This window comes from Panthera tigris, chromosome D2 (genome assembly GCF_018350195.1).
Source record: "Panthera tigris isolate Pti1 chromosome D2, P.tigris_Pti1_mat1.1, whole genome shotgun sequence".
In the NCBI taxonomy this organism is placed as follows: domain Eukaryota; kingdom Metazoa; phylum Chordata; class Mammalia; order Carnivora; family Felidae; genus Panthera; species Panthera tigris.
Genome location: NC_056670.1, coordinates 59,267,710 through 59,295,044, shown reverse-complemented (window position 1 = coordinate 59,295,044; position 27,335 = coordinate 59,267,710). Strand labels below are relative to the sequence as shown.

Genomic DNA, 27,335 nt, shown 5'->3' with positions numbered 1-27,335 from the left:
AGATGTTCTGAGCATTTACCCTCCCCCCCACCCCCTCCGGCCCCCGACTTCCCACCCACCACGCCCTTCGTCTGCTCTCATTGGCTGCCCTGGTAAGTGGTTTACTCCAGCCCACCCGCGGGGCCTGAAGTTGACCCCACCTGGGACCGAATCACTGCAATGGGTAGGGGTCCTTAGGTCAGGGTGCCGACACTCCAGCCCTCCTCTGGCCTCCAGCTGGGAGTGCCTGGCGCGCGCCAGCTGCGCTCGCGGCGGGTGCCCCACAGCTGCCTGTCGTCTCCACCCCCAGCTGTGAGGCCGCGACTCCTCTAGTCTCGGAAGGCGCCCCACACCTGCTGCTGCCTTGCCCTGTCTCCCCGCACCTGCGGGGCTGAGCACCCCCGTGACGGGAGGTCCGCGACCAGGGCAGGTGTAGGGCGTTCCCCCGCCTCCCTAACACCCTGCTCTCCCAGGGTTTCCTATGCGGGTCTGTGATGGGGTAGAGAAAGATCATGTGGGGTTTATATGCAGATTCCCCCCAGTCCGTCAATCCTCTTGGGAGCCCAAGTAAAGATGTAGCTCCATTTCCTAGCCTAGCATCTCCTGTTGGTAGAGCCCTTTCAAAGTGGGATGCAGCAGGGCAGACACTGCGCTGAATCTTTAGAGCAACCCCTCCGAGGAATATCATTTTGTACCACTCAGAAGTTCCTTAATAGTCCCATCCTTCCCTTTATTTTCCCCAGTACTCTGACATTGAAAGGCTGGTGAGTGCTAGGCTCAAGTTCAGTTGGGTTTGAGATACCCCAAGGAACTGGGCTACTGCCCCCAAACCCTGGTCATTAGAGACACCACCTCCGTAGGCAAAGGGTTGGGTAACCTCAATTCTGGGTTTCCACGTGATAGTTGCCCTGATCAAATCTAAAACCTAAAGGCCAGGATCCGGCCATCCCTCAATGGACCCCAGGGGCATCTTGAAGGCATTTCCCAAGCGGAAGAAAATTCACACCGATCCATCATCAAAAGCACTTGCAAAGATTCCCAAGCAAGAAGATGGAGAAGCAGAAGGTGAGCAGACTCACCCTCAGAACCCTCATGTACTTGAACCCTTAGGATTCCTATGTTGCTCATGTCTAGACTTGGATATTAGAGCTGATTCTGCCCACCCACGGACTACAGGTTGGTTTGTATCTCCCTTGCACAAGGCTTGGGCCCCAGTCTTTGACAGGCCACTTGCTCTGTCTATTAATAGTAGGTGTCTATTAATACTTGTTGAAAGAATAAATAAACAAATGAAGTGATATATAAGATACCTACAATGTGCTAGACACTGTTCTAGATTACATGAGGGAACACGACATATCAAAATCCTTGCCCCTTACATCAAGTGATGGTCCATGGGAAAATTAACTGTATGTTTGTGGCAGAATTCCCCAGAAGGCTGGCTGTCTAGATGGAAGAAAAATGATTGTTTGGGGGCACAGGACTGTAAAAGGTTCATTCGGATCATATCTGACAGTTATGACATATATGACAGTTATCATATCTGACAATAGGCATCTGGATGTCCCTTACACAGAATGGCTGAGCTCCCTGCGGGCCCATGTTGTGCCCAGTGGCATTGGGCGAGCCCGGGCAGAGCTCTTTGAGAAGCAGATTATCCAGCACGGTGGCCAGATATGCTCTGCCCAGGCCCCAGGCGTCACTCACATTGTGGTGGATGAAGGCATGGACTGTGAGCGAGCCCTCCGCCTCCTTCGACTGCCCCGGCTGCCCCAGGGCGCTCAGCTGGTGAAGTCCACCTGGCTAAGCCTGTGCCTGCAGGAGAGGAGGCTGGTGGACACGGCAGGATTCAGCATCTATATCCCTAACAGGTGGGTTGGCTCCAGTCTTTCCTCAGTGTTTTCTGGCAGCATCCTGAGCTCTCCTCTTGGGCTATTAAAAATAACTTTCATTGTCTTAATCGGACACATTAGAAAACCAAGATCTCAAAGTAGAGTATGAGGAGCAGAGGTAGGGCCAGACCTTTGGGATCTTAACTTGCCATCACCATCCCTGCAGGTACCCGGACCAACCACACGTCAGCAAGGCAGACCAAGACTTTTCTGCTCCTCCTGGAGCCCATGAGGCTCTGCTCAGGACAGCCCTCTCTCCTCCCTCTCCTCCCACGAGGCCTGTGTCTCCTCCCCAGAGGGCAGAAGAGGCCCTGAGCACCCAAGCCCAGGTCAGGAGCCTCCCAGCCCTCACAGCTCCCTTCCCCTGGGAACTAGGTCACAGAAACAGGCAGGGCCTGGTGGTGGTTCAGAAAGTCCTAGACCCCTGAAAGAGGAAGGACCTCTTTCTTATGAGGCCATTTGGCTCTTCCCAACATCCACCATGTCTGCATTTGGCCAGGCCACATCTACCACATACCACTGGGAATTCTAGGACTGAGCACTGGGGGAAGCCAGGTGGAACGTGGCCCCACACTTAAGGAGGTGCAGGTCTGACTCATTCCTGGGTCTGACTAGGAGGCTCAGACCCCACCTTTGAGGAGCTCTTTGGGGGGCGTGAACTTATTGTCTCATCTCTTTCCCCCTCAAGCCTGGCTCTGATGATGAAACCAGTGATGGGGAAGAGAACCAGGTTAGCGCAGCTGATCTGGAAGCCCTTATCAGTGGCCACTACCCCACACCCCTTGAGGGAGATGATGAACCAAGCCCAGCCCCTGAGGGCCTGGATAAGTGGGTCTGTGCACAGTCTTCGAGCCAGAAGACAACTAACCACAACCCCCACATCACAGAGAAGCTGGAAGTGCTGGCCAAAGCCTACAATGTTCAGGGAGACAAGTGGAGGGCCCTGGGCTATGCCAAGGCCATCAATGCCCTCAAGAGCTTCCACAAGCCTGTCACCTCCTACCAGGTACCCGGGGGCCAGTGCAGGGTATGCGGGGAGATGGGGGGCCCTCTGTTTACTGGCCAGAGGTTGGTGGTGGCACCAGTCACAAGGGGGATTGGGTGGAATGCTTAAGATTTTATGATGTCTGAGACTTCCACAAAAGAAAATGGGGATATGGATGAAAGCCGATTGACAAAATCTTGATAATTACAGAAGTTGCTGACAGGTACTTGGGGGCTCATTATACTGTTCTACTTTGGAATTTTTTCCATAGTAAATAGTTTTTAAAAAGTTTAGACTCCGGAGGCCAACAGACCAGAGTTTGAATTCTGGTTCCCATCATTCGCTGTGTGATTCCAGACAAGTTACTTAAACCCTTAGAGCAAGGAAAAGGAACTAAGTAAGAAGAGTGAGAAACTCAGGTGTTCCCATGAGGACCAAATGAGATGCTCGCTGTCGTGCAGTGCAGTAAGGCCCGATACGCAGTAAGACCTCAGTAAATGTCTGCCCTCACTGTTGCGAGGGCAATGGTGACTAGGATCGTCACTACTGCCTTTTTCTCTACTTCCTGTGCTCGCCTCCATCCCTCTGAGAACCAAAAGACAAGTTTCCCAGCCCATTCTATCCTAACTTCTCATCTTCAGTTGTGCCCAGGCTTTACACAGCCATCAGTTGCCAACTAGCCAGGTTGGCCTTCACTCAGATACCTGCTGAAGGAGTCTGCTAGCCTACCACTGGCTCCGCACCTGCCGTCTTCTCATTCTTCTTTTCTACCTCTGCCTCCTCCTCCCCAGGAAGCCTTCAGTATCCCCGGGATTGGAAAGCGGATGGCCGAGAAAATCGTAGAGATCCTGGAAAGCGGGCATCTGCGGAAGCTGGACCATATCAGTGAGAGCGTGCCTGTCTTGGAGCTCTTCTCCAACATCTGGGGAGCTGGAGCTAAGACTGCCCAGATGTGGTACCAGCAGGTACCTGTCCCTGCACCTACTTCAGTTTTGCTCTTTCTCAGAGGTCCTGCCCCACAGTTCTCATACCCTGTACTCTGATGGGAATGAACCCAGACTATAGTGAGACCACTTTTCAAGGGGATTAGGTCTCCTGGCTTCCAGAACTGCCCTGTTGCTTGGTAGCCTTGAGGCATTAATCTGTTGTGTAGGCAGAGATAAGAAGCATGTTTCTCTGTCTCCCAGACCAGCAAGGGCCTTCCTGAGAAGACCAGGACTCAGGGCTGAGTATCCAGATCAATGGTTCCCCAATCTGGCCATGCCCGGAATCCCCCAGACCGATGGATTCATGAACCATTATTTTAGGGTTGTGGCAGGGCTGGATTGGGGTGTGTCTCCTGTGCTCCCTACCTTTCTTGAGTCCCACTGATTAGAGACCCAACCACTCCTGGGGTTGGTCCTACCTCAAACCTTCCTTGGAGTTTGGGGGTGATGGTAGCCTTGTGTATGTGCCCACTCACTGCCTCTCCATTGGTCCTGGCTGCTCACAGCCTCCTCATCTGGCTTCTTTTTTCCAGGGTTTCCGGACCCTAGAAGACATCCGCAGCCAGGCCTCCCTGACTACCCAGCAGACCATTGGCCTGAAGCATTATGATGACTTTCTGGAACGCATACCCAGGGAGGAGGCTGCAGAGATTGAACAGACAGTAAGCAGGTGCCCCAGAGCAGTGAGGAGCCTTGCTATAAGCTCATGGCCTGGCTCAAAGTCAGGAACACCTGATCCCTCAGCCGGGAAGTCAGAAGAAGCTGTGGAACAGCAGAGGTTGGGACCAGTGAGGAAAGGGCAAGTTGAGACTGAAGCTGGAGGGGAGGGTGGCTTTGGTAGGGAAGGGCTGCAACACCAGGTCTCTGGATTAGGGTAGAGTGAACATTGGCAGAGATGCTAGAATGATGTTAGGACTGGGTTAACGTTTGGGCTGGATTAGAGGTGGAATATGGTCAGAACTACTTGAGGATATTGGGGTTTGAACTGGGCCAGGTCTGGGTCAGGGCAGAGGTACTTAATGTTTTTTGATTTACAAACTTTTCTGAGAACCCGATGAAAACTATAGACTCTTTTCTCTCCAAAATTTGTACAAATGTACAAAGTTGTTTTTTTTTTTTTTTATCTCTTTCCAGAGGTAAGGGCCTTCTGAAGGCTCCCCCCCACCCCCCCCCCCCCACCAACCTGAGACTGGTTCAGGGTGTGGGTTAAAGTTGGTGTAGAAGCACAGTGCCAGTACAGTTAGGTTTGGGGTTAGAGAAAAGCTAGGTTGAGTTAAGGTTAGGCCCGAATTAAGAGTAGGGTTTTCTTAACATTGGATGCTTTTAGTTAAGATTTGTCATTGTCCTAGAAATAAGATTTGGCCAACATGAGGGTTTGGTTTAGCGTTGGATTAGAGAGTAAATTCGTATAAAACCTAGATTAGAGAGAGACTAGGGTGTATTTAGGATTAGATATATCATTTGTTCAGTCAGCTTCAGGATTATGGGGAGGTTGCTGTGGGCAAGGTTTGCTACTTTGGAGTCAGATTCTGATCCGGAGGGACTCTGTGGAGACCCTGGCCCACTTTAGTTAAAATTAGCCTCCAGCTCCACTCCAGGCCACTAGGCCATGGGACTATGAGACTGGCGCAAGATAGATGGACAGGCCCTTTTGTCCACCCATCACCAGGCCTTGGTGCTAGTAATGACGCCGTCACTCAGCCACGGTGTCCAGGCACAGAGAATGTCCCAGTGAGCTTCCAGCCCCCAACCCATTCGAACAGCAGTGGCTTCCCACCTGGCCTGCTCCCCCCACTTAAGGGCTCCAGCTTTAGGAGTTTTTGATGGGATTACTCATCCTAGGTCTCCTCCCATCCTCTTGGGAGGCTCAAGAAGGGACTGAGAGGATTAGCAGAGCCATGCCTGTCAGGAGAATTGAGGTGTCCTGGCTGGAGTATCCAGGGCCCCAGAAATCTCAGTGTCCTGGGGTAGAGGCGTGGAGGTCATCTGCATATGAAAGGCTTCAGTGTCTCTGGGGTGGAGGCTAATGGGCTTATTCCTCTCAGTGAGGGTTGATCCTTCAGCTGACAGCCCCCTGTCTCTATTCCCTCTGCACCGAGCCCATTCCTCCAAGTAAGGGTGTGAGTATTGGCTCAGAATTGCCTCCCTCTTTGCTTTCTTTCTTTTTCTTTACTATAGGTGCGGTTGCATTTCTAGGCTCCATTTCCCCCCAGGCCTCAGCCTGGGGCACCCCGCTAGCCACCTGATGAAGCCTCAAGCCCCAACTCACACTCTGCTCTAAGCTCCAAATCCATACCAGGCCTTGGAGGGCTTCCAGGCACCTGGCCCTTTGTCCTAAGCAGACATACCCAGGCATAGGGTTTGGGGCCGAGGCCAAGAGAAGGGGTGTCTCTCCGCTTTTAAAGAGCTCCAGGAGGAAAGATCAGTGTCTTTCCTCAGAATCAGAGCATACACCTCTTAGATCCCTCTTCAGGCCGCCTCTGGTGGTATGAGCACGAGGTTTTCTCTTCTGTCCTAGGGAAGCTGGAGAACTGCCATTCCCCAGGGTAGATCTCTGACATCTCCTCCTTTAGTCTTTCCCTCAGGCTCGTGTGATGCGACCAGGGATTGGTTCGGGGCATAAGCCGGAAGTGTGGGCTCCTGGGTCGGGGAAGGCTCTTGTGCTGTCAAGGGGGACGAACTCCTTGCAGGGCTTGAGGCCCACAGGCCCTCCCCCCTGCCCCTCTGCTCTTTCTCAGGTCCGGGAATCAGCTCAGGCTTTCACCCCTGGGCTGCTGTGTGTGGCATGTGGTTCTTACCGACGCGGGAAGGCAACTTGTGGTGATGTGGATGTGCTGCTCACTCACCCGGATGGCCGGTCTCACCAGGGCGTCTTCAATCGCCTCCTTGACAGCCTTCGGCAGCAAGGTATAAGCTCCATCTCTGGGCGAGCAGGTTGGCTCCAGGCAGGGCGAGGCTAGCCGACCCCCAGGAGGGAGGGCCTCAGAGTTGCAAGCTCTCAGCAGGAAGCAGGGGAGGGTGGCTTCGTGAGAGTGCCACCTCTCCCTTGTGGCCAGAGCCAGTTCAGGGCAGAGATGAAACTGTCCACCACCCCTCCACTTAGTAATAGGTGCTCAATACTGCCCGCAGGTTAATTGCTTGATCTCATCTTTCTGTGACACTGCAGGGGACATGGGGAGGAATGGCCATGCGTGTTTTAAGGAGGCAGGTGCAGAGAGGGCAAGGTTGCCCAGCAAAGAAATTCACGCGCAGGGAGTGGAAGACCCAGGGATGAACAGGAGAGACCTGGGAGGACGGGGCAGCCCAAGCCTGGCTCCCTGCCCTCCCAGCAGCCTTCCCATGTTGCGCCAGGGTTCCTGACGGATGACCTGGTGAGCCAGGAGGAGAACGGCCAGCAGCAGAAGTACTTGGGTGTGTGCCAGCTCCCAGGGCCGGGGCGGCGGCACCGACGACTGGACATCATCGTTGTGCCCTACAGCGAGTTTGCCTGTGCCCTGCTCTACTTCACTGGCTCTGCCCACTTCAACCGCTCCATGCGGGCTCTGGCCAAGACCAAGAGCATGAGCTTGTCAGAGCATGCCCTCAGCACCGCTGTGGTCCGGGACAGCCGAGGCCGCAAGGTGGGGCCTGGCCGAGTGCTGCCCACTCCCACTGAGAAGGATGTCTTCAGGCTCTTAGGCCTACCCTACCGAGAGCCAGCCGAGCGGGACTGGTGACCCGTGGCTGGGGGGAAGGGGGACTGCCCCACCTGGCCATCCAGTGCTTGTCTCCAGGCTTAGTGGGCTGAACCTCACTACTTCAACAGCCTGGGCCTGAGGGAAAGGGCCAGCCTGGCTCCCACGTTCTGTCCAGCCCTCTCCTCAACAAGAGCAGACTGCTGGCCTTCTGCCTCCCCACTGCCTCTGGTGGAGTTCTGGACATGCCCCTCTCCCCCTCCCCCCCCCCCCCCCCCCCCCGCCTCATTTTAAGCAAGAACAGCTGCTGGTGTGAAGCCAGTTTCCTGTGCTGAAGGCCCAGACACCCCCACTTCCCTGCCCAAGGAGGGTCTCTCTGCTGGGGGCAGGATGGGGGCTGCAGGGGAGGGGCAAGCAGCTGTAGCTGAGCATCACCTAAGACCCTTTGGAGCAAGAGAACAAGCCGTTTCACATGTCCTCCCTCCCCCTTGCCCGCTTCCTGTGCAGCTGGAGGTGTGGGGACGGGGTGACCAGGCTTGGGGAGGATAGCATTTGAAGGCCCAGGGGCCCAGTAAAGTGCACTTGACATTCAGCCTGCTTGGTGTCTGTGAACGTGCTGCAGTCCCTGCCTGCCTTCAACCCGGGCAGGGATGGAGATGGGAGCCAAATGGGAGCCCAGAAAGGCAAGTTAACTGCTCTCCAGAAGGGCTGGCTTAAGTCCACTCCTGAGCTCAGAAGGGGGGCAGAGATGGACGGGTAAAAGGGAGAATTCATGGAGTCAGGCATTAGGAGTGCCTGTCTCCGCATTAGCATCTCTTGTGGGCCCTGCCCTAGAACAGGCTATCAGGACGTAAACAAAGGTGACAAGACTTACTAGGAACTGGTGACTTGTGCTACCAGCAGTGCTGAGGCAGTCAGACGAGGTTGCGTGGAGGGGAGGGGAAGGCTGGCAGGGAAATAGCCTGCCTGTTTGGGGAAAACTAAAGAGCCTACTTTAGAGACGATGCTGTATGCCAAGGCTGGTGGAGGACTGGGAGTCAGGCTAAGGGGCTCAGTTTGATAGAGGGGATAGGAGCAAGTCCAGCTGGTGGGACCAGGATGGCACTTGGAGGTTGGACCTCGCAGGATGGAGAGTTTGGTGAGGGGAGTGGTGGGGTGGGGAAGAAGGTTTGGACATACCAACTATGAAGAATAATGTGCACAGGGCTGGAGGAGGTGGCTGTGTTGGGAGGAGCAGCAAGGGGCCTGGAGAGGCCTCCTGGCATGGGGGGTTTGGAAGCTGAAGAGATGAGCGCAAGCCGGAGTGTGCTGGCTGGGAGGCAGGGCTGGGGGGCAGGTACTGAGTCCTGTGTCTCTGTCAGTAACTTGCAGAGTCTCAGAGCTGGCCTTTGTCGGCCTGATTTCGGTCAGGGGATGCCAGCATCCCGGCATAGGGATCCCGACTCTAGTTCAGAACTCAAGTCCAAGCCCTGGGGCCCCACCTGCACGGGGCATGCTGGGGAAGGAATCTAAAGCTCATGGAGTCTGGGAACCCTTTTCACAGCTTAGTACCAACCAGAGACAGCCACGTCAAAGGCCTAGAAGCCTCTGTGAGGGGTGAGTCCCTCGGAGCTTCTATTCCCAGGGAGGTGTGGCTGACTGGGGCCCGGAATGAATAAGCCAGGCAAATTCCTGGCCCCTTAGGCTGCTTCTGGACCCTGCTTGCAAGCTCTGCCAGGTCTACTCTGAACTAGGCCCCCAATGTCTGCCGTCATTCCCAGCAAGGGTCAGAGCTGGCAGAAACCCAAAGCCTGGAGTGTCAGGTCCAAATGTGGAAGTTGCTTCTCTCCTTTTGCTTCCCACTTAAATGCCCTGGCATCCTGTCCGGGCCCACAGTAATAGGGCCTCCAGGGCTGCAAGAGGGAACCAGTGGGTCACCGGGTAACTTGGCCAATTAACCACTTCCCATACACAGAAAGTTCCCAGAACTACAGAGGATAGTGCCGCCTTCTGTGTCTGAAAACAGGGACCTGGCCCCTCAACCTCCTCCCAAGAGATTCAGAATTCCAGAGATTACCTTCAAACCAAGTCAACCCCTTGTCCCACCTCCTGGCAAGGACAACAGGAAATTGGGAAAGAAAGGAGAGCACCCACACCCTCCAGAGAGACCCATTCTGGAGGTGGTATCCTCTTGGCCACTCAGTCTGACACAGGAGCCTGGGAGAAAAGCTGAGGGAAGGGTTTCTGTCTGGAGAAAGGCTGCTCAGTTTGGAGGAGGGGCTGGTTTTCCGAGTTCAAGCTAAGCAAAAAGTGTATTAGAAGGATCCTCAGGTACTTCAGAGCCTGAACTTGGTTTCTGGGTAGGCTTGCAGCCCAGTGCCCCATTCTGCCGGAAAGGGAGACTGAATTTTGGAGCCTTAGTGGGAACTGGCATCCTGTCTAGCAACTGAGCACCCCAAAACTACCACCCAATCACCATCTGGTCCCAAGGAGGAGGAGAAGGGCCCACAAGCCTGCTTCTCACCCCTATCCCAGCTGTCGTCACTCTGTCTCAGAGCCAGAGTTGTCCCTGGCCAGATCACATGTACAATAGGCAGAATAACGGTCCCTCAAAGATGTCTACATCCTAAAACTTAGAACCTGTGAGTATGTTATCTTACTTGGCAAAAGACAATGCAGATATGATTAAAGTTAAAGATTTTGAGAAGAGATGATCCTGTGGGCCCAATCTAATTATGAGTCCCTAGCAGAAAACCTACACAGAGAGATGTAACAACAGAAGGAAGGTCAGAGAGATGTGATGTTTCCGACTTTGAAGATAGAGGGGCACTCGTCAAGGGATGTGGGCAGCCTCTAGACACTGGAAGAGGTGAGAAGACAGAGTCTACTCTACTCTAGAGCCTCCATAATGGAACACAGACCTGGAAACACCTCAACTTTATTCTGGTGAGACCCGCCTCAGACTCCTTAACAGGAGTGCTGTGTGGTGATAACTGTGTTGTTCAAAGTCACTGAGTGTGTGGTGATTTGTTACCGCAACAACATAGAGAGTCAGTAGACTGGGCGTGTCCTGGCCTCTCCCTTTCTAGTGAGTGGAAGGACCTGCCGTGAGGCACAGGAGGCCCCTGCAAGCGCAGCTGGGGTGTGGGGAAGGGTGGGAGCCTCACTTGCCTGGAGGTGGGGAGGGTCAGATGGCAGGCAAAGCCTTGGGCCCCAGCCCTCTCCAATTGGCTGCCACCTGCTCAGTGTGAGCCTTCCTTAATTTCCGTTTCCCTCTGACATTTTGTGCCCAAGATACAGATCTCTCTGGGCTGCTCTGTCCCAACCCCACCACGCTGGGAGCCCTATCTTTTCCCAGGGCCTGGGTGGGATGACATTGGCCTTGGTCCCAGACTTGCACTGAAAGTGGAACAAGATAAGGCCAAATTCTCCTCCTGGGTTCTGGATGCTCATGGGGTAGGGAGGGGGGGCGGTGTGCAGGTGTGGGCACAGGGCCAAGAGGCTCCTGGCCTGAAGTGGACATGACAAGGTGGGCAAGTCCAGCCATGTGCTACCCTCCAGGTATCAAGGGCTGGGAATGGAGAACCCAGGCCCTTTGTTTTGCTTCTCCAGGATAGTTAAGGGATTCCTGTCCCTTTAAATGGGATGGGCTGCCTTTTGCCAGGACTAGGGACCAGAACATGGAGAAGACACTGGCCTCACTCCCTTTCTTCACTCCAACAGGAGAGCCCCTTTCAGCCCCTCCCACCATCTCAGAGATGAGCCTCACATGGAAGCTATAGCTGTTGGGGCACCTGCTGCTAACCAGACTCTGCAGACACTCGGGAGCTACCCTAAGCCTTGGGCTCAGCCCCAAGACCTTTAGTCCCATGTCCATTCTGCCCTTCATTCCAGGCACCAGCCAGCTAGTTTTCCAGAACCCATGAGCCACTGGGCAGCCCTGCTTCTGAGCCCTGGAACAGGGGGGTCCTCAGGGCCGAAGACCCAAAGCTGACCTGGACTCTGGGCCAAGCTTCATCCCCATTGTCTGAACTGGGCCTCAACAAGCCCTGGGGGAACACACTGGGGGTCAGTGCAGAAGCTGAGCCCCAGGCTGTTCGACTCCATGTTCATTCGCCTGAGTGTCTAATGTGCATTCTGGGCCCATGTTTGTGTACTACGAGTTCGGGATTTTGTATCTGTATGTGTGTGGGCAGCCCCACGTGGGTGTGCGTAGCGATGTAGACCTCCCTCCCTAGCACGCCCCTGTGTTGTCAAGGGCTCAGGCAGGGCCTGGGGGCTGGAAGGGCGGTCAGCGGAGTCCCCTGTAGTGCCCGGCAGGGACTGCAGAACGTGATGGGGCCCTGGCTGGCTCTGGACTCTGGGTCCTCGTGTCCGTGGAGGCGGCCGCAGGGCGGGCCGCCTGCGTCAGCCTTGAGCGGCCATCAATAGCGCGCGGTTAATTAATTTGATGGGAACAGCAGGGACCGCCGTTTGCATTTAGTGAAGTTCCAGGAACTTCCAACCTCATCTTCATAATTGGCCTCATAAATTGTAAGAAAGAGAGAGATCAGCAAAGCGGGAGGGAGGAGGGGCTGCCCGTCCGTCCTTATTTAATTTTATTGCTGAAATTCATCTTTTTAGCCTCCTCCGGAATCGGCTCTCCCTGCCGGATTTGCCTAATCATGATAAATTAATATTCATTTCCCCGCCTCTCACCCAGCTCCCGCGCTTGGATGGAGTTGAGCAGGGCTCCTTCCAGCCCCATGGCCAGGCCTTGGTGGGAGCCTGAGGGGGTGGGGACCCCCGAAAAGAAAGCAGAAAAGAAAGCGCAGCCTGGGGAGGGTGGGCGGAGAGCCTGGGAGAAGAGGTGCCTCTGTTACCGTGGGGAGGTGGGAGGGGGAGATTCAGGGTGATTGACTGGGACTCTCAGATGAGGGGCTCCTGAGGCCCCCTGCTGGTTCCTGCGCAGGAACAGCCCAGAGTGTCCAGGGTGTGAATGAAGATCGACTCCCCCCCCTGCGAAATAGGGTTAGGTGGGAGGGGCCGGAAGACTCTGAGAGGCCCCTTTGGAGACCCAGAGGTCTGGAAGAGGGAAGACAGGATGGATTTGGGAGATGGGTTTTGAAGGCTAGCTCCAGTTGAGAGGTGGGGGGAGGAGAAGGCTCCGCTGCCCGTCTGACCTGGCCTTGGCCCCACACCCCTGCTGACTAGGTACAGGCCACCTTGCCCTGGGCAGACTCCAGTGGGACCCAGCCTCTGGTCTCTGACCAGCAGAAGTGGCGCCTCCACTTCCCTACAGCTTAGGCCGGCTGGGCGGCTGGCCCTCTGAAACTGGGCACCTTGGCTGGGCCGTGTGATTGCCCCAGCTACTGCTCTTCCTCGGTGAGGCCCTTTCCCAAACCCTGCAGCAGGGTTGCCCGGAGGGAATGCAGGCCTGCTCTTCTCAGTGGGGCCCTGGGAGGGCTTTAGATTGTATTCAGCTCCTTGCCCTATTGTACAGATGAGGAAACTGAGAAGCAGAGATGGGTGGTGACTAGCCCAGGGTGTCACGGAAGTCAGCGGGCTTGGGACCAGGAATGAGGGATGCTTTCACCCCCTCTGGAGGCTGGGTGTGGTGGGCAGGATTCTAAGGAAGACCTCAGTGACCTTTACCCTCTCCCTTTTGAGGGTGGGTGGAGCCTTTAATTATGACGAGGTTTTATTCCCCGTGGTAATATTACCTTATATGGCAAAAGGGAGATGATCTGGGTGAGCCTTGGCTAAGCCCATGAGACCTTTAAAAGCAGAGTTTTCTCTGGCTAGTAGAAAGGGGCAGTCAAAGAGAGTCCAAGCATGAGGAGTCAACACACCTTTGCTGGCTCTGAAGATGGAGGGGGCTGCGTGCAAGGACCAGGGAGAGTCGTGGAGAAACTTAGAGTAGCCTATAGCTGACAGCCAGCAAGGAAAGGGGACCTTAGTCCTATAACCACAAGGCACTGAATTCTGCCAACAGTGAGAATGAGCATAGAAGCTGATCTCCCCCCCGGGGGCGCCTGGGTGGCTCAGTAGGTTGGCATCCGACTTCAGCTCAGGTAACAATCTCATGGTTCATGGGTTCGAGCCCCACGTGGAGCTCTGTGCTGACAGCTCAGAGCCTGGAGCCTGTTTCGGATTCTGTGTCTCCCTCTCTCTCTGCTCCTCCCCTGCTCATGCTCTATCTCTCCCTGTCTCAAGAATAAATAAACATTTAAAAAAAATAAAATAAAAAAAAAAAAAGAAACTGATCTTCCCCAGAGCTTCCAGGTGAGGACTCGGCCTGGGCCAACACCTTGATTTGGGCTGTGTGGGACTGGAAGCAGGAAATTCAGCTGAGTCTTTCTGGACTTCCAGCCTAAAAAGCTGAGACCATTAATGGATTTTGTTTTTAGGGGCTAAATTTGTGAAAATCTGTTATGCAGCAATAGAAAGCTAATACACAGAATTAGGGGAAGGGTGTCTTAGGAGACTCCTATGATGGGAAGGAGGGAGATAAAGTTGGAAGAGGTCTGGGTTTCTATCCCAATGCCATTTCTCTCCCCCCATGTTCCCACATATCAACAATTGACTGGAGCTGCTCCCCAGCTGCCAAAGTCATCACGTCTCCCTATTGCTTTACCTGGGATCCAACCCTTGCAAACATTTAAATTTGTGACTCTTGCAAGGTGGAGCCTGAACCCCAGGGTTATGAGGAGCAGGGATTCACCTCTCATAGCAAAGGGTCCTTGACAGGAGGAACTTCTATGGAATTTGCTCAGGCAAAGCCTTCCAAGATATGGGTAGGGGCAGGCTAATTCAGTGCAATTGCAGACAGAGATTCCCTCCCCATCCCAGAGTTTTTTGGTTTTGTTTTTAATGTTTATTTATTTTTGATAAAGAGAGAGAGAGAGACAGAGTGTGAGTGGGGGAGGAGCAGAGAGGCTCCTCGGTTTCCTGAGCTCCTTTCTGGGAGTGGCTGTAGCTAGATCTCACTGGGCTTTCTAATCTCTCTCTCTCTCTCTCTCTCTCTCTCTCTCTCCCTCCCTCCCTCCCTCCCTCCCTCCCTCTCTCTCTCTCCTTCTCCCACGTATCTAAAGCAAAGAGACCTAAGTTTTCAGTATGTGGAGGGTTAGCCCATGGCCCTGAAACCTGGAGTTCTGAATCAGCAAATGCCCACTTGCCCTGAGATGGGAGCTCCTGACCTCTAACCTCCAGAACCAGTGGTATGGGGGACATAGACTCTAAGCTCTAACCCTGCTAGAAGCAGGGGTTCTGGCTCTATAGCTCACATATATCCCTATACATTCCTGACACGTGGTCCCCACACATGTCCATGCACATACCTGATCTCTGCCTGTCAGCCCCACACATGCCTGATTTGATTCCACATGGGCTCCACACAGGGCTTGATGGGTGCCTAGACTGGCCTGAGACACCACCTTCCCCCAGCTCCAGATTTCCCCTGAGAAATCCTCTCTCATCACTGTGACTTTGGACTCAATGGACTTTGGACTTTGGGAGCACTTTGGGGCCAGTTTGACAAGGGCTTCTGGTCAGGCCACCCTACCTACCTGCTAGACCACACACCCATTGGAAAGGAATCACCCCCCTGGCCTGTTCCTCTTCCCCTCAAGCTGCCTAATGGGGAGAAAGCCTGGGACCCTTAGTGTCTGACCTGAGGAGAGAAGGCCTCAGAGGCCATGCCCTTCTTCTCCCTGACGGAGAACAGTCCTGGAGCCCTGGGCAGCTCGTTTCTCACCTAAGGGGCCAAGGACTGCAGCCCCCACCTCAGAGCTTCTGAGAGCCAAGGTTCCCCACCCCCACCTTGAGGGCCTCCCTAGCCTTCCACCACCCAAGTGCCTACAGAAGCTGCAGAATCAAGTAAAGGAGGAAGGCTCCAGGAAGATGCCCTAGAGAAGCCCTACTTGCTGCCCAATCTATACTATGCAACTATGCAGCTTCAGTTTTTACTGTGAAGTACAGACTCAGACCACAGATATCCCTCCAGAGCCTGGCTCCATAGGCAAGAGGAAAGCTCTCTTCTCCATGTTTCAAGTTCTATCTTTCTGGACCTCACTCCCTCTACCCGATAGGAACAGACAATCAAGCCTCTCTGGGATCTGGAAAGGGAAGGGCTGCTCCGACGCACAGGGATGGCGAGACACAGGAATGCTCCAGGGGTCATCTTCAGGGACAGGGGGGTCGCCAAAAATGGGTATCATGAGGGCGGAGCCTTGGGGTGGGCTGGGCCGCTACTGCCAGGTGTATAGGGGGAGGGATGGGACAGGTATTGAGGTCGACGGGCGCACTTCCCGGAACAGGCCAGCAGAGGGCGCGAGAGGACCGACGAAGAGGACGGGCGAAGCGGCCCTGCGGTGTGCGAAGGCCGGGATGGGGGTGTGGCAGAGAGTGCGCCAGGTACCGGGAGGAACCGCCTAGTGGAGCTTCTCTCCCAGGTCGGGGAAGGGGAGTAGGAGGTTGGGGCTGGAAGGGTCCGGAATGCGCTGCCGCTACGCATCCCCTCCTTCCTCCTCCAGAGGATGCCTTGGGGGATGTGGCTTAGTGCCCCTCCATGGGTGGGTAGACCCTCTCCATCACCCGGGAGGGAGCAGGATCCTGGACTGGTTACCTTAATGTGGTATGCTGGGGACCCTTTTCCCAGACTCACCTCTGGTCCGGATTCTGTGCCTCAGTTTCCCCCTGGGTGAGTTCTGTCCTTGCTACTGGAAGCTATAAACTGGGAGACCAGGTGGGGTGAGACGACCAGTAAGAGGGAACCAGTACCCTCCCCTTCCCTCCCCAACCTTGTAGCTGAGCTTTGAGAGGAAATAGAAAAAGAGGAGAGGAGAAAAGAGCGATGGAGGGAGAGGTGACGCTGGGGAAAGCAAATGGAAGGGGCGAGTGGAGGGGGGAGAGGAGGGTGGCTAGGGTGGGTAGGAAGAGGGGCCTAACCTCTCAGCGGAAGCTCTCCCAGCTCTTGGGCAATCTGTGACTCCTCTGGGCTGTGCTGGGGGCCGAGCTCTCCGCTGCATCCCGGAACCTTCGCTCTGCCTGTAGGCCCCCTCCAGCCGCCATGATTTATAGCTGGGCCAGGCCTAGCGACCTTGGACGGATAACTAATGACGGGTCAATAACGCTACAGAAAAAGTGAACTGGTAAGGGAGGAGGGACGAGGCCCATTAGCCGTCATTTTCTCTCTAATCCTGGTGCCTCTCACTGCAGTCTCCTTGCTGGGGTTTTCCCCAGGGCCTCTTGATGGGTCTGAAAGGTGACAGTTAACACAGCTGTAACAGGAAAAGGGGAGGAGGGACCTCAACGTACTAGAGAGACCCAAAATGGGTCATATGAGGGTGAAGGAGACAGGTGCCCTGTCCGGGAAATACTTCCCACTCCCCCTATTCTGTAGACAGGAGTAGGTCACATGTTGGGAAGCTAAAGTTAGCAGGTCAGTTCCTGTCAGGCAGAAGGCAGGGCACCTGCCTTTCTCTCCCAGGGAGAGAAATAGGGAGAAAGTGCAGAAAATAGGGAGGGTGTGCCCTCTACTCCACCACCTCCACCTAGCTCCCTCCCCTGGCCCATATCTCTGGAGATGTCCTCTGCCTCCCCTCACTCCAAGCTACCCAAAGGGAGGGTGTTTACTTCAGTCCTGGGGACACCTCATATTCGGCCTGTGTCCCTGCTTGCAGGTGGGCTGGGGAAGCAGGGGCCCGTCTGTGTCTCAATTCCTAGGTCATCTGGTTCCTTTTTTTTTTTTTTTTTAGTTTTTTATACATTTATTTATTTCTGATAGAGAGACAGAGCACAAGTGGGGGAGGGGCAGAGAGGAGACACAGAATCAGAAGTAGGCTCCAGGCTCCGAGCTGTCAGCACAGAGCCCAACTCGGGGCTCGAAATCACAAACCGCGAAATCATACCTGAGCCGAAGTCGGACGCTTAACTGACTGAGCCACCCAGGCACCCCATCTGGTTCCTATTGATAGTGGACCAAAGCCTTCTTCTCCCAATCTGGCCACTCCCCTCCTCCTATTTGAGGTCACCTGGGTCATCCTCTGGGTCCCCAGTCTATTTTTGACACCTCAGGAACCCCAGAGTTGAAAGGAAGGAAGTAATTCTCTCAATGCCTGACCTGATAGAAAAATCTCCCCTAATAATCTCTGTTGACATCAAGGTGCCTATATAAATGTTTTTCCACCTTATAGTCCCATTTTGTGGATGACGAAGTTGGAGCTCAGATGCATAGTCAGCAGAGAGAGGAACTGAAACTTGAATTCATATCCTCTGGCTCCAAATCATAGCGTCTCCCCTCCCGGTCACTACAGGATCCTGGGCTCCTGCCCCATCAGCTCATCCTGAACTCCTGCCCTGCTTTGTTTGCAAAGGAGACACCCAGTGAGGAGGCCACTGAGGCAAGGGCATTCTTTCCCCAGAGTAGACACAGGGTAACAGAACAACCCTGGAGGAAGTATTGGGTGGTGGCAATGGGGAATGGGCCTGCACGTACCCCTCATGTTGGGGACCAGACTCCCGGTGGGTGTACATATATGGACTTGTGTGTGCTCGTTCATTCACGCTATCACTTATTCCTTCAACAAACAGGTATTGAGTGGCAACCATGTGCGGTGACCTGGGGACATAGGGGCAGCACTGGGGAGCTTATAGTCTAGCGAAGGGAGTACACAGAATAGGTATGTCTGTGGTGCCTGGCAGTTAGTGGATTCCCCGGGGAGCAGAACCAAGCATGAGCAGAGGCAGATGCCAGGCACCAACTTCTGGGGATAGAGACACTAATCATTACCCATCACCTCAGCCCCTCAATCCACATCCAGACTCTCACGTATCAAACTTGCTTCTTATACTGTCTTACTTGATCAGCCTGGCTCCAGCACTGGCTACATAATTTTGGGGCCCCATGGCCAAATGAAAATTCAGACTCCTTATTATAAAATTATAAAGAATTTCAAGACAGCATTAAACCAAGCACGGGGCCCTTCTAAATGCAGGGCCCCCTGGGACTGCACTGTTCATATGCCTGTAAAATTGTCCCTGGCTGGCCCTTTCCCATTCATTGACCTCTTGGTTTTCTCTTTTTTTTTTTCTTCGGTAATCGCTATACTCAACGTGGGGCTCAAACTCAAAATCCAGAGATTGAGAGTCACATTCTCTTCTGACCAGGCCAGCCCGGTGCCCCTGCCCTCCCCTTTTCTATGTCTGGTGCTGACTTAGGCCTCACAGGTCCCTCATGTGGACCTGCCTCGGCCTCCTTGCTGGCCCTCTAGCCTCCAGGCTCTTCCCAACTGCAGCCTCCTGGCTCTTGTCTATGTGATGACAAGTCTCCTCACTTCTCACTGACACTCACCCAGTGCCATTTGCCTGCACTCCTGGCCCCTTAGACTCCTCGGCCCCAAACACTCCCTACAGGTTCCCATTTTCATACCTTTTTTTTTTTTTTTTTTAAACAGAATTCAATTCCTTTTGAGAAATCATTCTTCCTTTAGCCACCTCCTCCAGGAAGACTTTTCTGATTTTTCTGTTGGAGATCTCACGTCACAACTAAGTACTTGGGTCAAAGCACAAATCATCTTCTGCCTTCATTCATAGCCATTTGTCTGCTGCCTCTCATAGACTTAGAATTCTGGAAGACAGGGATGATGTCATATTCATCATTGTAAATTCCACAGTACCTAGCTGACATGTAGGGGCTCAGTTAATATTTGTTGTTACAGCTGTGTGTGTGTGTGTGTGTGTGTGTGTGTGTCTGGAAACCCTGAATTGTGTGTGCAGAGCTTGTATGTAGGGGTTGTGTCCACAAACAAGCATTTCTGCTTATGTGTACACATACCTCCATATCCATGGATGTACAGGCATGTTGGGGGCATACATGTGCACGGAGATAAGTGTTGTTTTTGTAGGCGTGTGTACTAACCACAGGTGCATGGATTTATGTTGGTGGGTATGCACCCAGATTTGGATGGCAGATGTATGCCCATGCATGGCACAAAAACATGCGTCTCTGGTCCTGTGAGGTGGGGGTTGTGCCTGGACAGGAGCTGCAGGTGCACTGTGCAAGGACACAGGCGGCTGGCGCGTGTGAGGACCATGTGTGTGCACAGCTGCGTGTCCTGGCCGCCGGCAGGCCTGCCCAGTGCGCCTAGCGCTCCCGCTGAGCTCGCCGCTTTGTTCCTCCGCCGCGGGCGGCCGCGTGGGCTCCTGGCTCCTAGGCCTGGGCGGCTCGGGCCCTTCGTGATTGGCGGCCAGGCGGGTAGCATGGCTCCCTCCCGGGCGGGCGGAGCCAGATCGGCTCCCGTTACCGGCGCAGGGGGTAAGGGTGGGGGTGGGTGGGGGGGCGCCAGGCCATCCATCTTCTGTTATTACAGCGTAATGGGGCTGCTCGGGCGCCCGCCCATTTGTCATCGGCCTCGTTCGCTGATAACGGGCATTTGTCATCACTTTCCTCTGCGCCAATGTCATCAGCGCCGTTGACAGGCGGGGCGGACGCGGGGGGCGGGGGGCGGGCGGGGTGTCGTGTGCATGAGCACAGGCGCGCACACATGCTCGTGGTCCTGCTGGACACACGCTTTTGCACATACAAACGGGCACACGAACCCAAGGGGCACACCGAACCTGGAGGGACACATGCCCCTATGTGTGGATCAAAGCTCCCCAGAGACGGACACACATGCAGACACACACTCAGAACAGCCTAATCTGTCAAGCAGCTATTCCCAGCTGGAGATCCTCTTCCCCAGTTGAGGAGACATGTGCTGGGGGGAGGGGCTGGTTCGTGGTTAATGGCAGCTTGAGTGCAGGTGGCCCTCTGCCAGCTCCCTGTGTGCACATGTGTGACATCAGCCACCAACATTTACTGAGCCCCTTGCAGGCTCTACAGGCTTGTGTGTGACTGTGTGTCCTATTGACAGAGTGTGGCAGTGCAGGGACAGCCACATGGTTGCTCTGAGGCCTCCCAGACTTCTCAGACCCAAGGACTTTGGACAAGTCTGCGGGGCTGGATGGTGGGGGTCCTGGGGTGGTGGAGGTGATGTTTGGTGGTGGGATGGTGGCTGGTGGGATGATGGGTGGTGGTCCTCATGATGCTTTCCTTCCAACCCTCCAGAGACAGTGTAGCCGGGGAGATACCCTTCCACTCCTGGCTCTAATCAGGCTCTGAGCCTAGGCTGATTTGCAGCAAGAGGGATTCAGGAAAGACTCCAGAAAGAACTTCCTGTCGGAAAAGGGTACGAAGCAGTTTGGGGTAGGCATGGCACTGGTAGCCAAGAGGTGAGTTTGGAAGGGTGAGAACATCTCTTGCCCATATCCTATGCCCCCTGGCTGGCTCAGGTACCAGCTCACCTGGGGCATGGATGATGTGTTCCTGATGCTGCCTTTTGGCATATTCACTTCAGGATGGTGTAGGGGACGCCATTAGCCCTTATCAGGGAGGGAGACATCTCCTTCCCCAATCTTGCTAGTCCCTAGTTGTCTGGCACATATTAGGTGCTCAATAAATAGCTGTTGAATGAATAAATGATTGAAGACAGGGTATGTGGAGGTGGGGAGTCTTCCTAGTCCCTCCCTGAGTGGCCACCAGCCACGGATGGACCCGATCTCATCTCCCACCCACCCCCCTAACTCCTTTCTTCACTCTTTTGTAGCCCCCCAAATTCCCCTTCTCCCCCAGCCTCTCCCTCCTGGGCTGAGGGGGAGAGGGTGGGGGCAAGGTCCCCTGGCAGAGCAGGGCTCGCTTGTTCCTTGTAAATGAAGACCATAATTAACATTAAATTAAGGTAATACAAATGAAGGCAACATAGAGGCTGACAAGATGAGCGTTTGGGGAGGCAGTGGGGAGAAGTGATTCATATTTTTAATTTACTGTACGGATGGGCCGTGTGGCTGGGGAACGGGCGGCTCGCATGGAGGGGGTGTCGCCCCGCGATGTTTGCTGGGCTCTGAGCAAGCACACAATGACTATTAAACTCAACTGTCCATATAATGGGACAGATTCGACATGACGCCCACCAGAGCACCAGGAGCCTGGCCGGCCAGGCTGTAAATCCTGCCCACACAGCGCCTGCCTGTCCACCTGCCGACCTAGCCTGGCTTGGCTCAGGCCTGGCATCTGGTGGGCACAATCCCCAAGCGGCCTGAGAGGGGCCTTGGACCTGGGCCACCACAGGGGCCAAGACGGTGCAGGCTCCTTGCCCCAGCTGAGTTCAGGGCTGGGGGGCAATGGCAGGTCACGTCTTGATCATGCTGGGGTGACCCTGGTATGCCCTCTCAGCACAGGACCTTGGTGCCAGGATGCGGCTGGAGCTCTGTGGCCCCACACGTGGTCTGATCCAGGAAATGAAGAGGAGACAATGGTGTCCTCTTCTAAAGAAGGGAGCGAATTGTGTCTACATCACCACCACCACAGATCACATTTACCAAGCACCTACTATGCACAGATCCCCACCTCTGACCCATTAACTGACTCCTCACAACCAGCCTATGAAGAAGATGCTATCCCCATTTTACACATGGGGAAACTGAAGCTGAGAGACGGGGAGTAAGTTGGCCACGGGGCCTGCCCGTAAGTGTCCACTGCCTCATCCCAGGCCTCTGAACCCCAGAGCCTGAGGCTACCCCTCGATCTTGTAAACTCTGTACACAGAATGAAGGCTGGCATTCCTGGTGGCCCTCACCCACTGGACCCCGAAGCCTCAGACACAGAGCCCTCTGAGGACTCCAGTGTGGGTGCACATCATCCACCCTCCCTCCAACCAGGAGAAAGGTGTCAACAAATCCCAGGCAGGCAGGGAGGGATCCCTGCTTACTCACTCTGCAAACAGAGCCTAAAGATGCTCGTCTCTGGGATGAGAGACGCAAGTGTAATTTAGGTTTTGATATTATGAAAGTCTCGCTGCTCTAAAACAGCAGGGCACTCGGTGCCTCATTAATAAAGGATAAACTCGGAGTCTATTTACAAGGCGCTTTTTGGGGTTATTTACTCTCCAATATACATATGTAATGTTGCGCATACTTACCGCTAGGTACGGCTCATCGTTCCTGCCTGTGCCTTGGAGTTAGCCTGGGGGGGGGGGGGCATCCCTACAGAGTGGAGAGTGTCACTGGGGAAGAGGGACTGCAGAGGGGGCCACCCCTGGGAGTAGGGAGGCTCTGTGGAAGAAGACAAGGCCCCACGGAGGGAGGGGAGTCATAGAATTTTAGAGCTGGAAGGTAGAAGGGGCAGAGGGTGGATTCCATCTGTCTCCCCTCCCTCCTCTCCCCTCCCTGAAGCTCAGCACCGTTAAAGATAAGGTACAGGCTAGGCTCCTCTTCTAGGCCCCCAGGATCTCCCTTCCAGTCCCTCCTTCTGTATCAGGCCAGGGCATGGTGGCCTCCCTCAGCAGGACCCCTACTCTGACCAGATTCTGACCACACTGGGGAAAGGCCCTGTAGTTCTGAAAGGAGGTCGGCCAATTTGTATCAGCAAGCACGTCCTGAGCAACTACTGTGTGTCTTACACCAACCCTAACTCAGCCCTGCTCACTGTGCCCAACAGTGCCTGGAGTGGGAGAGGCCTTCCCCAAACCAAGATGGAGGTTACCTCCTAGCTCCTGGTGCCACAACAGAAATGAGTTCTCTGCAGCTGCTTCCACCTTAGCCTGGACTCTATGTGCAGTATCTCAATGAAACTGCAGCCATCTTATGAAATAGGGCACTGCTTTTATCTCCATTTTATAGAGTGAACTGAGACATAGGTTAGGGAACTCACCCAATGTCATATAATAGCCAGAAGGTGCCAGGCTGGAATTTTAACCCAGATTAGGGTTCTTACCCCCACAAGACCTCCTCAAGAGTCCTGGGCCTTAACTGCCCATCCTGGCCCCTCTGTGAAGCCTGGGCTTCAAGCAGCCCATGGCCTCCAATGAGGATCTCTAGGCCCCATCCTCCCAGAACACATCTCCCCTCACTGATCCATTCGTTTGAGTCATCGAACATCCACCATGTGCAGACTTGGGCCTGAACCTATGGTCTTGGTGAGTGTAAGCGTGCGGCAGTGGAGGTCTTGGTTGGAGACCTGGTTAATGCACAGGAGAGCTTGGAGATAGGAATGCCCACCCATGTCCCATAGCTTAGAGTTGGAAGGTTTTCTGTGCTTGCCAGAATGTGGATGAGGAATGGGTGGCTCAGGGCCCAGCCTGGGGATGGAGAGGGGCAACAGAGCACCTCCTCCCTGGCCAGTTTGGACCAAGGAGACACCCGGTGGCATTGCCTTTTTGAAGAGAGCCCTGGGTGGAGGGATCAGAGTCTAAGCAGTCCTTTGGGAATCCCCAGGGGTCTAAAAGGAGGACATAATCACTACTGGAATGGAGCTCATGGGCCTCAGTGAGATGAGAGAAAGTTCTTGCATTCTTCCCAACCTGAGCTGGGGGAGAGCTGACCTGGATGGTGCTGGACAGAGGGAGGATGGCAAGCAGGAGGATCTGATCCATCATTGTTGGTGAACAATGAGCCGTCACCACCCTAATTAAAGATGTAATTACAGCAAATACATTCCGGGCTGAGAATGAATGACGGATGGCAGGAAGGCACCTTGTAGCCGGCAGCCAGGACACATTGCCCCGAAAAGCTCCCTCGTCCAAGCTAGGGAACCATCCCCCTCTGCAGCGCCCGGTAGCTGGCTATAGGATGTCCTGATGCCTCCTGACAGGATAGTGACAGACAGGAAGGCAGATACTGAGGCCCTGAGGGGCCAGGCAAGGGCCAGGGGCTGGGGCCTTGTTGGAGGATTGAGGGTGGAAGGAAGCCAAGGTTATTGGAGGATGGAGGGTGGAAGAGGCATGAGAGGGACTGGGCAGGTAAGTGAGCAAGGCCAGTGAGGAGCAGGTATCTCTCTGGGAGTATCACCAGAGCACAAAATAGAATTTCAAGGCATACCAGCTTGGGGAGTAATTGGGCTCATGGTCATTGATCCTTGGCCCTAGAGGGTGAGTGCAGGGGCCAGGCCAAGAGTACTCACCCTGTATAGGGTAACAACACTGGGGGATCTAGTGGGCCATACTGGATCTTAGGTCTGTCCCAGGTATCAGGGACTGGGGTGGGGGGATACTATCCTGAGGGCTGATTTGTCCTTATATGGGGTCAGGGTACCGGGCAGGGGACTGGCCACACGAAGGGAAAAGAGGTGGATTCCTCCCAGTGATCTTCAGGAGGGAAGGCCTCCAACTACCCCCTCCACACACCCCCTACCCTTACCCAGGGCCACCTCAGGAGTTGTGGGCACCAGCTGTCTGGGATGCCTGGCCTCAGGACGTCTTCCCATACTTGGGGTCTGAGCATCTGGATTCCAAGGCCTATTTGCCCTGGGCCCCCATCCGCACTCTCAGGGAATAGGAAACATTGAGCACAGGGTCAGGTCACTCTGGGGCCAGCCTGAGCTTGACCATCCTGGGGTCAAGGCAAGAAGGCCTGCCTAGATGGGGAGCTTGGTGGCCTCAGCCTCATCTGCTGTGGTGGCCCCTGGCCAGGGTCCCTCAGGGTGTGTGGGCTGACCCCAAGGGAGACAGGGCTGGGGGGGCAGGCAAGGAGGAGCCCAGGCAGGCAGGCAGAGGGGGGGGAGGGAAGGCCACTGACAGCAGAACAAATGCTTGTAATTTTATAACCAATCTCAGCGTGTCCGTGGGGGGCCGTTTGCGTCTCCACTCAGGACCAATCAGCCTGACAGAGCTATGAGTCTGCCTGAGTGAATGTGAGCAGCTTCCCCCCCCAACACCACTTACTGCAATCTCATTACCCGCCCAGCCCAAGACTGGCCAGAGCTGAGGGGCGGCAGGGAAGGGGGCTCCAGCCTGCGCTGGGGCAGAGTCAGGCCAGAAGCAGGGCTGGGACTGGGGCCAGGAGGGCAGGGTGGGTGGCCTTGGAGGTCTAGGGGCTCAGGGGGAGGAGGGCGGGAGGCAGGTTCAGGAAACATTTACTAAGCACCCACTGGTGGCTGAGCATGTAGGATACGGATAGGGCACAAACACCTGCCCTCAAGGGGCTTGCAGTCCGCTAGGCACAGATGGAAAGATTGCAGAGGGATGGGCCCTGGTGAAATCGGAGATGGAGAGATGGGAGGGACAGAGCCCCAGAACAGAGCTGGCACGGGGCAAGTGGTGGGAAGGAGGGAGGGGTAAGAAAATCAAGGGAGAAGGAACCAGAGGAACCTCAGTGGTGCACGCAGAGCCCGGGCAGAGGGGTACAGGGCCTGGGAGAGAAATGCCCACCTGGGAAGAGAGGAGGTCGTCCAGGAGGAGCTGGCTGGGCAGTGGTGGATATTAAAGGACGGCCTTGCTAGATATCTGGCTCTGGGGATGGCTATGTGCCCATTAGTCTCTCTAATTGTCAAAAATCTAATTTAGTGTCTGGAGCCAGGGCCGGCCTTGGGTTAAATGGAGGGAGGCAGGCCTAGCCATAAATCTGCCCTCCCGGTCTGGGCTGGTGCTAATTCTGCAGTTAAGTGAGGGGGTGAAGAGGGCAGCAAGACGGGACAGGGAGGGTTCTGGAGAGGGGCTAACTTTGACCCTGCATGCCAGCCCCCATGTGCCAAGTCAGAGCCAGGCTGGAGGGCTTGCCTAGGCTCACTTGGACCACGCAGGGAAGTGCCTCAGCTGTGTGGTGAGCTCAGGACTAGAGTCCTCTCAGGGTCTGTGTGGCTGGGATTGTAAACCCATCAGCCCTTCCTCGTCCCGGACCCACTCTGGGTCTATGTGGGTGCAGCTCCTGCAAAGTGACCGGTAGGAAGGTTACACTTGCTAATAACATACTGAGCCTTTGGTGAGGAAGGGGGCGTGGAGACTCACACCATGTGACCAAGCCACCGGTCATCCTGTTCACCAGGTGACCACTAGCAATAGCCTTGGTGTGGGCCGTTCGTTACTGGGGAGAACACAAGCCCTGGGGCGGCCTAGCCTCTCCTTCCCTGGCTCACTCCAAACAAGGTGCCCGGACAGACTGGCACAGTACCTGAGGGCCTCATGTGTCCTTAGGTAGGGGAAGCTCTCCACCTGGGCTTGGTAATGACCTCACTCCCCTCAGAGCTGCTGATTGAAAGCAAGGGGTGTGGCAGGCGCAGCAGGAAACGTTGGGGGACTGAGAGGGTTCCCTGAGAGGCTCGGCTTCCACGGGGGAGAGGAAAACAATTTCTCCTGGCTTCAGCTCCATCTCACCAGGCACCCACCCGGCCTCTCCCGCTGCTAACGAAGTGCCTTTAATTAGCAGCCTAATAAAATGCTCTTAATTGGCAAGAGCCAATCAGGGGGAAGAGAGGTCTCCTCCCTTAGTCATTGCTGATGGTGGGGCAGCTCTAGGTTTCAAAGGGAGAGGGATTCCAAGCCCAGTCTCGCTCTAGGACACAGTGACTTCAGCGCTGAGTCTTCCAAGGGCATGCCCTACAAGACCCCAACCTTCTTGACACTGGTTTGAAGGTGAGACCCATAAAATTCAGGCCCAGCCTCTGCTCACTTTTGGGCTCAGGAGCCTAGCTGGTGACAACTGACCAGTGGCCTGGTCTCTGTGGGCTCCTCCCTCCCTGTCCTTAGTAGTTCGGCAGGAAACTCCGGTGTGGTCTCAGGCAATGTGAGGAGCCCCCCTTTTTGCTGCTCAGGCTCCCCGCCTGCAAAATGCCGGTGCACCTGAGGCTCTGACGTGTCTCCAGTTCTAGCAGCGTAGTTCTGCACTTGGGGCCCTGATATCTAACAGTCTGAGAAGAGCTCTCAGGAGCACAGTCTCAGTCTAGGTATAAGCACTGAGATCACAAGCTGACAGATTCAGGGAGTCTAGTCAAACAGGGAGGAGCACGACCTCTAAAAGCTCCCAAATGTAAAGCAAGAGGGAGTAGAGTCCA

The 27,335-nt window shown here is 54.8% G+C and overlaps 1 protein-coding gene across 3 annotated transcripts; it reads left to right on the top strand.

The window, feature by feature from the left end:
• Nucleotides 1-34: 34 nt before the first annotated feature.
• POLL (DNA polymerase lambda) lies at nucleotides 35-8,108 on the top strand. 3 transcript variants are annotated; one of them, XM_042959755.1, is made up of 9 exons: nucleotides 35-92; nucleotides 911-1,044; nucleotides 1,556-1,850; nucleotides 2,038-2,200; nucleotides 2,560-2,877; nucleotides 3,648-3,821; nucleotides 4,376-4,504; nucleotides 6,581-6,749; nucleotides 7,194-8,108. In XM_042959755.1, the coding sequence occupies exons 2-9, from the start codon at nucleotides 933-935 to the stop codon at nucleotides 7,556-7,558; spliced, it is 1,725 nt and encodes a 574-aa protein (XP_042815689.1). In that variant the 5' UTR covers nucleotides 35-92; nucleotides 911-932; the 3' UTR covers nucleotides 7,559-8,108. The 3 variants fall into 3 exon arrangements, with proteins under 3 accessions (XP_042815689.1, XP_042815690.1, XP_042815691.1); XM_042959756.1 differs by having other exon boundaries at nucleotides 64-92; nucleotides 883-1,044; XM_042959757.1 differs by lacking the exon at nucleotides 35-92 and adding an exon at nucleotides 145-163.
• The last annotated feature ends 19,227 nt before the right edge of the window (nucleotides 8,109-27,335 follow it).

Coding starts and splice junctions, on each gene's coding strand:
- POLL (XM_042959755.1), top strand. CDS start 933: ATGGACCCCAGGGGCATCTTGAAGGCATTTCCCAAGCGGAAGAAAATT. Junction 2,878..3,647: donor AGCCTGTCACCTCCTACCAG/GTACCCGGGGGC, acceptor CCTCCTCCCCAG/GAAGCCTTCAGTATCCCCGG. Junction 6,750..7,193: donor TGACAGCCTTCGGCAGCAAG/GTATAAGCTCCA, acceptor ATGTTGCGCCAG/GGTTCCTGACGGATGACCTG.